At 56.3% G+C, this 14,171-nt stretch overlaps 1 protein-coding gene across 1 annotated transcript in view; it reads left to right on the plus strand.

The window, feature by feature from the left end:
* Window positions 1-412: 412 nt before the first annotated feature.
* Window positions 413-14,171, plus strand: part of INPP5A (inositol polyphosphate-5-phosphatase, 40kDa) — a 128,354-nt gene continuing 114,595 nt past the window's right edge. Inside the window, exons 1-2 of the mRNA XM_011941971.1 lie at window positions 413-511; window positions 4,832-4,919. Of these exons, the coding sequence (XP_011797361.1) occupies window positions 438-511; window positions 4,832-4,919 (162 nt within the window). The 5' untranslated portion in view covers window positions 413-437. The remainder of the gene's footprint in view (window positions 512-4,831; window positions 4,920-14,171) is intronic.

Here is a 14,171-nt window from a genome sequence, read left to right on the forward strand (position 1 = left end):
CTTGCTGGGGTTGTGCCTGGGTGTTGCTAATGGCAGACTTCCTGGTGAGATTGTAACCAGTTGATCTTGAGGCTCCCAGATGCTCTGCGGTAAACGTGTAACTTATTTTAACTGGAAAAAAGGCCTTCAGATGATTGACGAGGGCTCTGAGAAATCTGGACTCTTCTGTATGGAATTTATAGTAATGGGAAATTGAAAAGTACTGGAAATGTAAATAACTAGAAGCATAAAGGCGAGGTGACTCCTAGAATCTGTCCGGAAGAACCCATGGTCGCAGACATGGGGCCCCGTCTCTGCCAGACCGTGGTGGCTCCCAGGCCGTGGGAGCAGTGGAGGAGGCGGTGCCATGTGTGGCGTGTGGCTCTGCGGGCGGCTCCGACCACCCTGACAGTGTGATTCTCTCCCTCCAGGTCGTGCACACACACAAGCCGCACTTCATGGCCTTGCACTGTCAGGAGTTTGGAGGGAAGAACTACGAGGCCTCCATGTCCCACGTGGACAAGTTCGTCAAGTAAGTCTCGGGGCAGGTGCTGGTGTGTGTCCTCTTCTCCGGGGGTGGGGGTGCCGGCGGGGGTCTGTTGATGGTACCGTGATCCCCAGCCTCACCATTCAGGACTCGCCTGGGGGTCATCTTGGCTGAGTCTCAGTTTTCCAAAGAGAGAAGGAGTGGCCCAGACATGTGACCGCGAGCCTCCTTGGGGCGGCGACGGAAGGCCACGGAGTGACAGCCCGCTGCCTCCACACGGCGAGGGTCTGTGCTCTCGGGCCAGGGGACGTGAGCCCCACGTACTGAGCAGAGCCGTCCCCGTGTGTGTGTGTGTCTGAGGTCGGGCCTGCGGTGGCCGGGATTCACATCCCACTGCAGAGTCTGTCTCAGGGAGGTCGGCTGGGAGCGTCCATCTTTCTTGGAGGCGAAATCTCCGTCGTTTAGGAGGAAGGTGCCCCGCATGTGGTCCCGAAGTGCACGCCCTGAAACTTCCGACAGAGCCGGCCCAACTGGGTCCCATCAGGGAAGAGGGGCGCCCGGACCTGGGGCATTCAGGAGTGGACATGGGTAGGTAGGGGCAGGCAGGCTCGTGTCCAGACGTGGAGCCTTCTGTTGGCTGTTGCTAATAGTGGCTGCTGTATTTTCCTGAGGCCGCAGCCGTGAAGCCCGTCCTCCATGTCCCTACAGTGTGGCCTTGGCACATTCCCGTGTTGGGGGGCTGGTCTCCACCTCCAGACCCTGGGCGAGCCCTGGCTTCTTCGCAGCATGAGGGCTTCTGGGACCAGCCCCCAACATCGCAAAGCTTCACTGCTGCCACACTCTGTGGGTTGACATAGCCACGTGGAGTCGGGATCTGTGGGCAGAGCTGTTGAGCCCTCCCGGCCTGGTGCCAGTGTGAGTGTGAGCGAGGCTTCAGGCAATCCCAGCCGCTGCGTCCTCGCTGTCCAGGTGCCGGCTGTTGTGGAGACATAAGGCCTCTGTCTTGAACTCCCAGCACAGGGTCCTTGAGCAAAACTAAGTGATGGTTTCAGCTGCTAAAAAAAAACTGCCACAACTTCCCAAAATAATCTGTAATTTAAGGCAGTTTTTTTTTTTTTTTTTTTTTGATATGGAGTCTCGTTCTGTCGCCCCGGCTGGAGTGCAATGGTGTGATCTTGGCTCACTACAAGCTCTGCCTCACGGGTTCACACCATTCTCCTGCCTTAGCTGGGACTACAGGTGCCCGCCACCACATGCGGCTAATTTTTTTGTTTTTTTTGTTTTTGATAGAGATGGAGTTTCACCATGTTAGCCAGGATGGCCGCAATCTCCTGACCTTGTGATCTGCCTGCCTCGGCCTCCCAAAGTGCTGGGATTACAGGCGTGAGCCACCATGCCTGGCCAGTTTAAGGCAGTTTTAGTCAAAATCTTAGCAGCATTTTTCCTAACACTCAAGAGACTAATACTAAAATTACCATATAAAAGCAGAGGGTCAAGAATAGCTAAAAGAATCCTGAAAGAAAACAAAGTGGCTTCTCACCCAGCTTGACCCCAGGGATGATTCGGAAGAAGCGGTGGGGCAGGTGGCATGGCACAGGCCCGGAAAGGAGAGCAGGTCAAGGCAGGTGCGCAGCCCAGAGAGCAGAGAGCACAGTCGAGGCCCCGCCCAGTTCCTCATGGCTGCACCTGGAGGAGGACAGGTGGGGACATAGGCAGGGGCATGGGATCGTTGGTGTCCTGTGTTGGGAAAAATGAAATTGGATCCCTGCTTTATGTCATAAGCAGCCTTTTCTCACTCACCCTACGTAAGACGAATTTCAGTTGTATTAATTACATAAATGTAAACGGCAACATTAAAAATTTCAGTCTAAAATATAGGAGAAAATCTTTATAGTTTTGGGAAGAGAGATTTCTTTTAAAATGTACAGGAAGTACAGCCTACAGAATAGAAGGTTGAAGAATGTGGCCACGTTTGAACTAAGCGTTTGCTTATGAAAAGGCACTTAAAATGAAGTCAGAATTAAGCCATGTTGGGAAAAGATATCGGCGGCGCACCTTCCTGACAAAAACCAGTGTCTCAATATATGAAGAACTCAGTGAGTCGGTAGGAAAAGGAAAGCAGGGGGCACCTTCCAGAGGAGAGAAAGTGAGGATGGACCCTGAGCACGGAGGACGCTGCCCCCAGCAGGCGGGGATGCCATGAGCCGGACGGGGATGACGTCGCCGTGTTTGGTGTGAGAGCTTCACAGCAGAGCGTGGCCCCGCGACGCCGTGTGTAAAGTTTTCTTCCTCCGCACTTTATGCCTAATGTACAGCATTGTGATTTTTGCTCTAAACAGTTTTCTTTTTAAAAGGTTAAGACGTGAGAGAAACGCCATTGATTTGGACCAGTTCACTGGCTGGTTTCAGTGCCCTCCGCCCTTTTGTGTGGATCCTGGTTTTTATCTGGCATCCTTCTCCCTCTGCCTGAAGAACGTTCTTTAACATTTATTTTAGCACAAGTCAGCTGCTCATGAATTTTCTCAGCTTTTGTTTATCTGAAAAAGGTCTTTGTCCTCATTTTTGAAAGCTGTTTTGTTGTAAATAGAATTCTAGCTTGTCAATTTTTTTTTCCTCTCACTACTTTAATGATATCGCCCCATTGTCTTCTGTATTGCATTGTTGCTGGTGAGAATCTCGTCATTGTTCTCTCTTAATTTTCTTGTATATAATGTGCCCTTTCCTCCACTGCTAGGTTTTGTCTTTATAGCTGGTTTGCAGCAACCTGATTATGTTGTATTTTACTTTGATGTTCTTTATGTTTATCTTGCTTGGGGCTATTTGAGCTTTTGCAGTCTGTGGGTTTATCGTTTTAATCAAATTTGGGGAAGTTTGTCCATTATTTCTTTAAATGCTGTTTTTCTTTTCCTTCCCTTCTCTTTCGTTCTCGGGCTCCAGGCACCTGTTGTTAGATTGCCTGGTTCTGCCCCACAGGGCCCCAAAGCTCTTCTGATTGTTTTCAGCTCCTTTTCCCTGTGTTTCAGTTTGGATGGCTTCTGTTGCTGTAGTTTGAAGTTGCCGGGCTCTTTTCTGTTGCAGGTTTTGATCTTCTCTTAGGTCCACGCAGTCAGTTCTTTCATTTCTGACATTGTGTTTGTCACCTCCTTCCAGAAGCCTCACGTGTGCTTTCCCTGTCCTCGCTTTTCCCTGCTTTTCCCTGTGTCTGTGCGTTCCTTTTGCTCTCTGGTCACAGTTGTAGTGGCTGTTTCCAGCTACTTTCCGCTCATTCCGTCATTTTTGCCTCTTCCGGGTCTGTTTCTGTTGACGGCTTCTTCATAGGATGACGGGACACATTCACATGGCGTTGCTGCTTCTCATACCAAGCTATTTTCCATACAATGCCAGACATTGCGAATGTTACGTTGTTTAGTGTTTGAGCCCTGTTTTCTTCCTTTAAAGCATGTTGACGGTTGTGTTTGCCAACAGTTAAGCCACCTGGGATCGATCAGTGGGAGTCTGTCAAGGCATTCTTTGCCTTGCCCTTCTCTACTGGTGCGGTTTTATTTTCTTCAACGTGGAGCCCCCTTCTTCCTGACACGTGGACTGGCTGGATCACGGGGTGCTGGTCTCCTGTCTCCCCAGTGTCTTGAATAAGCAAGCGTGGGTGGGGGGATGATGTACTGTCTCCGTGGAGGGGCCGGACAGATGGGGCCTCGTCCTCCCGTTCGCGGGCTCCAGGGGTGTGTAGTGGCTTCCTGTGCAGCCGTGCTTTGTGGAGATGGTGGCGAGCTTGTCTCCTTAAGGCTTTCCTGACGGTAAAATGTGACCAGTAGGACGAACGGTCCGGGACAATGGCGTGTCCAGAGGTCCTTTCCCTCCTGTGTGGTTGCAAGGCCGTGGCAACTCAGCCACCATCGTCACTGCCACTTCTGGGAGGAGCAGAGGGGGACAGAACTGCCTTGGCCCTGGGGTGCATGTGCCCCAACCTGTGTGTGCTGGTGGCTATTGGGGGTCCAGTTTCTCTCTGAAGACCAAGCGTGAGCTATCAGGAGACCCCCCCAGAGCTTGGAGTTGTGCTTCCCTGGCATGAGACCTTGGGTCTGTTCTCGACGTCTCCATCCCTGGGAGGCCTCAGGCCCCGGCATCTGACAGGCTGCGTGGAGACCAGAGCCTGCGGGAGCTTGAGCTCTGCACATGCTGAGAGCTGAACGTGAGGCCAGCTCCTGCGGTGGCTGCTGCCGTTCTCTGCCCTCTGCCTGTCATGGGTGGACAGTCTCACGGTGATGTGCCCATGTGCTGGGGCCCCTCTTTACATCTTGTGGGCATCTCATGAGGTGCAAGGCATCTGTGTGGCTTTTCCTCAGGAACTTACTTTCTTCCTTCCAGAGAACTATTGTCGAGTGATGCGATGAAAGAATATAACAGGGCTCGAGTCTACCTGGACGAAAACTACAAATCCCAGGAGCACTTCACGGTGAGTCGCTTCCGCTGCCCGGTGCAGGGGTCAAACAGGCTGGCCTTGGCGGAAGCCAGCCCTTCACCTGTGTAAAGGGAGAGGGGGTTGGGATGCTCCCCGCCTGAAGCCTCACTCCCGCCGCCCTCCCTGGCGCTCCCACAGCCTGATTGTTGGTCTGCTCGGTGGTCTGAGCCCGTGGCTGGCCTGACAGGGAAGATGGCCCGGCACGCACAGGGTCTTGGGGCTCCAGACCAAGCCCAAGCGGGAGTTGGGGAGTAACAGCCGGGGAGAGGCCCAGGGCCTCAGCGTGTGTGAAAAAGAGGGTGTCTGAGGCTCCAGGCGTGTAGATGAGAGGTTGAACAGCAGCCAGGATCTGCTCCGAGAGCCACCATCACCAGCCCTGCTCCCATGCTGGGGCATCCTGCCTCCGAGAGAGGCTGTTCCTCGGGATGACCACAGGGGGAGTGGGACGGAGCCTTCCACAGGGCTGCGAAAGACCGGTCCCTCCTCTGGTCCCTCCTCTGCGGTCCTCTGTCAGGTGGACACATGAGAGGGTGGCCCTGGTGGACATGGCAGCCACAGAGACACAGGCACCAGGTGTCTGGGAAGGGACAGGAAGCCCCTCAGAGGAGGGGACGCTCTGCAGGTCGTGAATAACTCGCTGTTGGTTCGAAGACCCACATCTTAAATCCCGTCTTTATGCCCTGGGCCCCCTGGCCTGGGTCCATCTCCCCTGTCTCTGGGGAAGCCCTGGGTCTTCCGGCCTGGGTCCATCTTCTCCATCTCTGGGGAGGCCCTGAGTCCGCCTGGCCTGGGTGCATCTCCCCCGTCTCTGGGGAGGCCCTGGGTCCCCCTGGCCTGGATCCATCTCCCCTGTCTCTGGGGAGGCCCTGCATCCTTCTCCCCCATCTCTGGCCTGTCCCAGCATCAGCGCCCACCAGCCATCATCCCACCGTTGTGTGACAGGCCCTTGTGAATCTGCCCTCTCCCTGGTGGGCGCCCCTGTAGGCAGCAGTGCTGAGGGTCTCGCTCTCCAGTGTTCCCCTGCCCTGCGGGTGGGACTCTCATTACTCTTTGGGTTCAAGGGTCATCTCACTTGTTTGGGCATCTAGTGCCAGTTAATCAATGTCCTTGTCCCTGAGGTGGTCACACGGCTGCCATGCGTGGTCCCCAGCCGTAGTGGAGTCTATACAATCCCAGGAATCCCCTGTTCGGTCTCCGCCCCTCCCGCTGTCAAGCAGCTGCCACACACAAGTGGTCTCTCCTCATGTTCCGTGGGGCACATGGGGGCCGCAGGGCCCACTCACACCAGAGCCAAGGCCTCATCCCTGTGCTCAAGATATCTCTCCTCCTGTCAGCCTGCCTTCCTCTCCCATCTTGGTCCCTCCTCCCGACCAGCTTCTTCCTCTCAGCTCTGCCATCCTTTCCATAAAACGGCAGTTTCCTTGACCCTCTCACTCTCCTCTGCCATGACCCAGCATCCTGTGTTTCCCAAGTGGGGGCTTATTCAGATGAAAAAGAAAATACCACTGGGTGAGCAGCAGATTAGACATTGCAGAAGAAAAGAGAAGGTGACTGAACTTGAAGACAGCCACAAAAATTACAGTGAAACAGAGAGAAGGACTGAAAAGTGGATAGAAATCACGGTGAAATACCAGGTGTCCTAACACGTGTGACTGCAGCCCCAGGAGGAGTGGGAAGAGGAGGCAGACAGGGCGATGCTTACAGATGTCATGGCTCAGATTTCTTCACCATTCCATGAAACTTACAGAAAGATCCAAATACTGCAACAAGCTCCAAGCCAAATAAACATACCAACGCATGCCAAGGTCAGACTGCTGAAAGCAAGTGACATGAAGGCCCTTTGCCGCCCATCACCCTCAGAAGAGTAGGGCTCTGCTCCCTACCTCTGTGCCGCCCTGCCGTGGGAGCCTCATCTGTGCCAGCCACCAGCCACCTCTTCCTCAGGTGGACCGTCGCTCAGCTCTTTCCAGCTTCCTTTAAATATAAAGACACAGGTATTTTAAAAGTGAAGGGACGGAGGAAGATGTACCTTGCAGCAGTCGTTAGAAGAAAGTAGGAGTGGCTGTCTCCATATCACAGTGACCTCAGAACGAGGGTGTTGTCAGGGCTGAGGGGTCATTTCACAATGATAAGGGGTCAGCTTTTCAGGAGGACATAGCGGTTGTGAATGTGTGCCCCTAATATCAGAGCTCACTTAGACACGAAACCGACAGGGCTGGATGGAGACGGACAGGAGGCTCTGCACCGCAGGAGGACCCCACAGTCACCTCTTGCTGACTGACGTGCAGGTGGGCGGAGGAGCAGTGCCCGCCACCTGTGCCCTTGGTGTCTGAGGCTCTCCAACCAGAGCAGCGGTGGACGCAGCCACAGACAGAAGGCACCCACGTGCTGGGCCCTGGCCAGAGCAGGCCTCTCAGTCTGTCCGAGCCTGGCTGGGATACCTGAGAACGAGGCACACATGGCTGGATGGAGGGTCAGCCATCATGCTGTGGTTCTGTTTTCACCAAAAACATCTTTCCACAGCAGGGCGAAAGCCTCAGCAAAACCTTCAGGCCCCCGAGGGCTGTGACTGCTGTCCACACCTGCCTTTCAGGGTTTTCCAGGTGGGTCCAGAGTGGCCTGTGCTCAAGGGCTCAGGTCCACCCGAGACTGCCTGGTGTGCGTAACTGGGCATCTGCACCTGGCTGCTGGGCACAGGCCATGCCAGCCCTGTATGAGCTCTGGGGTTGTTCTCCCTTCTTTCAAGGGGTCCTCCCTGGCCCTGGGTGGTTCCAGCAGAACAGTCACCAGGGCATGAGTTTGGTTCTCGAAAGAACTTGCCCCTGCCTCTGTGAGACAGAAATGATACAAACACGTTCTGTCACCAAAAAGAATTAAATTAGGAGTAAATAAAAAAGATTTATGGAAAAGTCTCAAATATTTGGAAATTAACTTATTTTTTACTAACCCCAAGTCAAACAGAATGTCACCAAATAAATGAGAAAATATTTTAAATTACGTGAAAAGCTAGAACCTTCAAAATCTGTGAGATGCCAAAATAGTCTGCACCCACTGCAGATCCTGCAACAGCCTTCAGTGAGGGGAGCACGGCCCCACCTGTCAAAGGAAAGGGGCCTCTCGGGGGAGGAAGCACGGGAGCTGGGCTGGGCCCCCCTGCTCAAGAAGCCACCGCGCACTTGGTGCCTCAAAGTGCTCGACAGTGATGCGGGCCGGCGTGTACACGCTTCCCAGTTAGGTCTCTGAGATGTCTGACTCCAGGGTGTGGGGCACCAGGGCGGCTGAACAGGCCACCCAGAGGCAGCCGTGCCGGGCCTGAGGCCCCGAGGCTGTTCCTCCAGTTACCCCCATGATGGGGGTTTCTAGAAAATGGGACAGGATAAGGCATGGGAGTGGGAGTGGGTCTCAGGCCTGCTCTTGGGGAACTGGGGCCTGGCAGGAGCTCCCATGCCTGTGCCTTTGCCCTTCAGCTCAGTGGGCTCCAGCCCCGGCTTCCCTTTCTGGGCACAGACCTGGTCTCTCCCATAGCCACAGCCCTGAGTGAGGCTTTAGGCCAGGTGGATGGTAGAGGGCAGCCTTGCCTGGCAGTGGGGAGGGTCCGGGATACCCCAGACACCCAGGCGGGAGCTCATGCCAAGCTGGCACCAGCTGGGCCTGTCATCCCTGTCTTGTCACTGAGACTGGGCCGGTGGGTCCCGGAACACTGCCCCTTGGGCCACCACTGGCCGCCTCAGTGGCCTGGTCTTTGCTGGGGGCCCTCGGGGTGTCTGGGTGGCAGGTCCTGACTCCCCCGGGGTCCTGGGCAGAGCTGGACAGCAGCGGCCAGCCAGCCAATCACCCTCCTGCCCCAGCCAGGTGCCCTCCGGCTGTCAGAGGGAGGAAAAATTTAATTTTTACAAGATTGATGGTATTGGAGCAATATTTTTAGCTGAGTCTGGTTCAAATAATAGGCCATTAATTGAAAAAGGAAATTGAAATGAATTTATCTTGTACATAAATGCTGTCATGGGTATTAATAGGGATCAGAAAATAGTGGCCTGTTCCCAGAAGGCAGTTGAACCTGAAGCTGCGCCTGGCGCGTGAGCCTGTTGCGGGGGTGGGGACGCAGCTGAGGGGCTTCGAGCGACCTGCGGTGCCCATTGCCACCAGGAGATGGCACCCACGCAGCGCCTGAGAGTTTCCTGCCAGCGATGATCAGAAGGCAACTTTTATGCTTAAAAAATGACGATATTAGGCCGGGCACAGTGGCTGATGCTGGTAATCCCAGCACTTTGGGAGGCTGAGGCTGGGATGGACATGCACCGACCCCGCCAGGCCAGGTGGACCTGGCTCAGGGTGGAGGGCCCCAGGAGGTGCACAGGCTGATCCCTGAGCTCTGCGCCTGCATGGAGTATGGAAAAGTGGCGAGAGCCAGGCTGGAAGACACCTGAATGCCAGGTGGTCCATGTGCCTCATCCCTGAAGCACCTCCGTCAGAGCCCCTGCTTCTGGGTTCAGCCTGGTGTCCCTACCCCTGGGAACATGTGTCTACCCACAGCACTGCAGACAAGGCTGAGGGGAAGCCCCCCGTGGAGGTCTTGGTACAACGTTGGTACCCAGAGAAATTTCTTAGCCACCGCGGTGCACCCTCCCACAAGGGCCTCGACACTGAAGAAGTGCCTGGGCGAGGCTTTCCAGGGCTGCCAAGTGTCTATTGATCCAAAGCCCCAACAGCACAGAAATCCCGTATTTCGTCTGCTGGGCACACGGGGAGCCCCGAGAACACATCACTGAGTGCCTGGAGAGCCGACATCGGCCAGAGAATGCAGGGCAGCGGCTTTCCTGAACTCCGCTTCCAGGAGGGTTCCCTGAGGAAGAGGTTGCAAGTTCATTTTCGTTTAACCTCACCCGTGTCTGGTTTCACCACAGGAGGGAGCCCTGCAGCGGGAGGGGTGGGGGCCGGTCACTGGGCTTTGCTGCTGATTTGGCCTATCTGGGAAGCCCAGAGGATGAATGGGGGTCATATTTATTTTAGTGACTTGAGGCTTGCGTGGGGCCTGGTAGGAGCCAAGGCCATCCCGTCCTCCCAGCTCTGCTGAGTGACTTACCATCCATGGCACTGGCCTGCTTGTCACCCGCCCCTCCCGGAGAGGCTGTGTGGGGCTGCGGACGCCTGAGTGTAGGTCCCAGCCTGTGTCCTTGTCTCTAGTCCCATTGAAGCCTTGCAGCTGGCTGGGCATAGGTCCCACGTGGACTGGTGGTGCCGGGAGGGCCTGGCTTGGGCACCTGCAGCAGGTTCTTCACCTCCCAGCAGTGACCATGGCCTCTCAAAGCCTCAGCTGCTGCAGTAAGCTTTCCTGCTGGGAGCTATGAGCAATGCTGGGGCCCATGCCTGGGACTGCCCCGACTGGACTGAAAGCCCTGGCTCCTAGAGGGAAGGTGGCAGTGGGGTCAGGGTGTGAGAAGGAAAGCCCCGCTCTCCTCTTCATCCACCCACCCGGAAGAAGTTTGGAGAAACCATGCTTTTGAAATGGCTTAAAGTTGGAGCAGAAGGGTTTATCTGCTGGTACGATTAAGATAGCTTTGGGAGAGGGCTGAGAAGGTGTGGCCTGGCAGACACACTGCCTCCAGGGACACCCGTGCCCCCGCCAGCTGTGCCTGCTCCTCGGAGAGTCCCCCCTACTTGGGAAGGTACCTGCTGCACAGGACCCCAGCTGGAGTCAAGGAGTCAGCAGAAGAGGGGGTTGGAGGAGCAGCTTGGTACAGGAGGTGGCTGTGTAGGTCACCCCACCTCGCCTCTTGCCTGAGCCCCTCTGTGGCCACATAGGCAGACAGAAGGAGGGGTTGGAGGTGCAGCCAGCCAGCTGGGCCGGGTGAGCCGGTCCTGGACAGTGCCAAGCGGGGTTGCCCCGGGTTCCTGAGATGATTCTTCACATGCAGCACCTGGAGACAGTTTGGAGGGGCCCAGGGCGGTGCAGACCCTTACCCTTCCACAGCTGCTCAGGTGGCCCAGAGGCATGTGCACCCTTCGCTATGCAGCAGGGCTCTGCGGGCCTGGGCACTCAGCCCAGATGGTGCGTGTGGGGATCTGTGGGACCCCGTGTGCCAGGAGTCTCTGGGCAGACAGCAGCGACAGGGCTGTGTGGGTACTTTGGCAGGCCTGAGCCTGGGGTCCGATGACCTAGTTGGGTCTGGGGCAGCAACAAGCCGAGGCTTTGAGCAAGAGAGAGTGGAGTCCGAGCTCCTCATGGGGGAGGCCTCCGTGTGGAGTGGCCCCAGAGACAGGAGGCTGCCTCAGCCAGGACGGCCCCATGCGCTTGCTTAGCCATGCCACCTGCTCACTCAAGGCTCTTAGGCTGGGAGCAGAACTTAGAGCCTGCAAGGCCTGCTGGGCAGCGCGGCCACAGCACCTGGCCGCTGGTCACCAACCAGGGGCTCACCCCTCTCCCACCCCTTAGCGCTGCCTTTGCACCTCGGAGGGCAGGTCTCTGCTGGCACCATGAGTGACCTGCAAGCATCGCCATGGTGGACTCTGCTCACGCCTTGGTGGCTTCTAGGCTTTTCCCGGGGCCCAGGCCTCCTGCAGAGCAGGGCCTGCCTCCCTCGTGACTGGGGTCTGTGGAGAGTGAAGTGGGGCACAGATGCCCTTTGCAAGTGCTATGCACGGCAGCTCACAGCCCCCACCCCCAGCTCTGGAGTCTGTAAGAGGCAGGCTCTTGGCATGGCCCCCAGGCAGCGGCCCTGGTGCTCTTGGGGTGGGGGCCCCAGTACCCAGTGGTGGCCCAGGAACAGGAGGCCCGCTGCTTCCTGGGAGACACCCTTCTGCTTTCCCTCCTCCTCCTCCATGAGCTCCCCCTTCCTCTCTTGTTCTCCTAAATAAGACTTTAGGGGGAATTTATGGAAAATTGATGGAGTTTACGGATGTTCTTTGATCCAGGGAAGGGGAAGGAAAGGCAAACGCGTTTATGATGAGGAAGCTCATCTGCCTTAGGGCTCCAGCCCTGCCCTGGGGCTCGCCGCCTCCTCACCTGCCTGGGGGTGAGACAGGCCTGATGAAGTGAGAGGGGGCGAGATTGGTTTTCTGAGGGCACCGGGCCCTTTGCGCTCCGCTAAATCACGGGCTGTCTGCTCAGCGGGCAGGTAATGACCTGCTCCCCGGCCCCAGCACCTGCAGCCCCGCGGGACGCGATGATGTGCGGCTGGGGCTGCAGTGAAGGTGAAACTGTCGTATCGATCTTTTTAGCATTAAAATATGAGCCACTTTACTCCGCTCCCCGCTGCTGTGATGTGAAAAATAATAACTCGGATCCAAATTAAAAATATTGATCTCTGGAAGGTGTTGAAAGTAAATAAACACCTTCCGAAGTTTTCGGGTCAGCCGAGAAATGGTATTCAGCAATAAATGTGTCAGAGTCCAGGGTTCTTGATCTGTTTTTTCTTTGAATTGATTTTTCATTATTTACTTCCTAAAAGTGTTGGAATTCGGTCCTCCACTGTTAAATCCCAGTGTTTGGGCAAATTATTTCTTTGGGGCTTATGAGGTGCTCCTAATCCACTCCCTTATTGATTGATTGATTTTTGACTCAATAAGCTTGCTTTATTTAGGACTTCCATCATAATTTTTTGTACATTTAGGCTTGACTTTTTTATTTCCTTCTAACAGATGAGCTGACATTGGGCTATCAAATGGGTGGGAAAACAATGGCCACGAGGTTAATTTCATGGCCGACTCCGTGCGTTCGAAGGAGAGGGGGTGTTTCCTGGCAGCAGGCTGTGCCTTGGGGTGCAACCTTGACACATGTCAATCTGTTTACACACAGGGCTGAGTCCGTTGGCCCCCCGGGGGTGCTCATGGGTGCCCAGGCGTCTACAAGCTGCCCGCAGCTGGGCGGTCTCTGGGCACAGACGCTCTAGGCCCCTGGGCTCCAGGGAGGCTGGGTTGTATGTCTCTTGTGAAGCTTTGCTTTCAGAAGGAAAGCTTCTGAAAGCTCGGTGGTCACCAAGACCACGGAGGCCGCCGAAACCGCCAGGCCTACCGAGGCCGCCGGCTGCTCCCCGTGGCTCATGTGCCAGGCAAGAGAGTGGAAGGGACAGGGCCTGGGGCAGCTTGAAAAGACAGGTGCCGCCAGCATCTGTGCTTCCTCATGGGTCCTCGACAGGTTGCCTGGGAAACTCCTCCTGCCATCACCTGGAGTCAGCTGCTGTCCACAGTGGAAACTGCCAGCCACCGAGGCTGCCGACCTGGGCCCTGGGGATGAGCAGCCCAGGAGACGAAGATGTCCCGGCGGGTCCCTGGCTCTGCAGGCGCCACTCCCCACGCCAGTATCCTCCACACCTCTGGGCAGACCTGGCTGTGCCCCTGTAGGTGCCAGGCAGACTCACATGCACAGGGGTTGGGATTGAGGCCTGGGGCTGAGGAAGCAGGAAGTCCTGTCCGGAGCTGCAGCACTGAGAAAGGCACCGTGTCAAAAGCAGCCTTGGAAGGGTCCAGAACTGGAGAGATAGAGAGCTGCCGTCAGCCCGTAGCTCTGGGGCTGGTCCTGGCCCATCTGACCATGGGGCCACGGGCAGAGGGGTTCCCCACCTCTGGGTGAGGCAGGAGTGGTGGGCAGTGCTGGCCATGAGGCCCACGTGGGGTGCATCTGGACTCGGGTCTGGAGGCACTGCTGTCTAAACTGAGGCTTGAAGGATGACCATGCCCAGGTCATCCAGTGTCCTTCTCAGCGAGCAGCTCCTGCGGGATGGCAGTCTGTTCATCCAACACGCCCTGGTCCAGCTGCTGCACATCCACGGGTGTTCTGCGCTGGGTGCCGTGGACCTCTGCACACAGGCCCACAGCGAGGGCCAGATCGGGAGGACAACCCACTTGGCAGGCAGTGACCTTGCCTGGCACTGACCGGGGCCTCCTCCCCAGCACTGTCCCAAGTTGGGTCTGCACAGCTTTGTGGCTGCCTGCCCTGGGAGGTAGAGCGTGGAGAAGACCAGTGCCTCATCACACAGCCAGACGCACACAGCAGGATCCAGCACTGTCAGCTGGGCTCCAGAAACCTGATGACATGCAGCCTGCAGCTCCTGACACATGGCATGTGACGTACAACACGTGACACGCGGCATACTCCCTGTGACATGGCACATGACACGTGACACAACACGTTCCTGCGTTCCACTGACGACACGTGACACACGGCACGTTCCCGCCCTCCGCCGACACGTGACACACGGCACGTTCCCGCCCTCCGCCGACACGTGACACACGGCACGTTCCCGCCCT

This window comes from Colobus angolensis, unplaced genomic scaffold (assembly GCF_000951035.1).
Source record: "Colobus angolensis palliatus isolate OR3802 unplaced genomic scaffold, Cang.pa_1.0 Scaffold204, whole genome shotgun sequence".
Classification (NCBI taxonomy): domain Eukaryota; kingdom Metazoa; phylum Chordata; class Mammalia; order Primates; family Cercopithecidae; genus Colobus; species Colobus angolensis.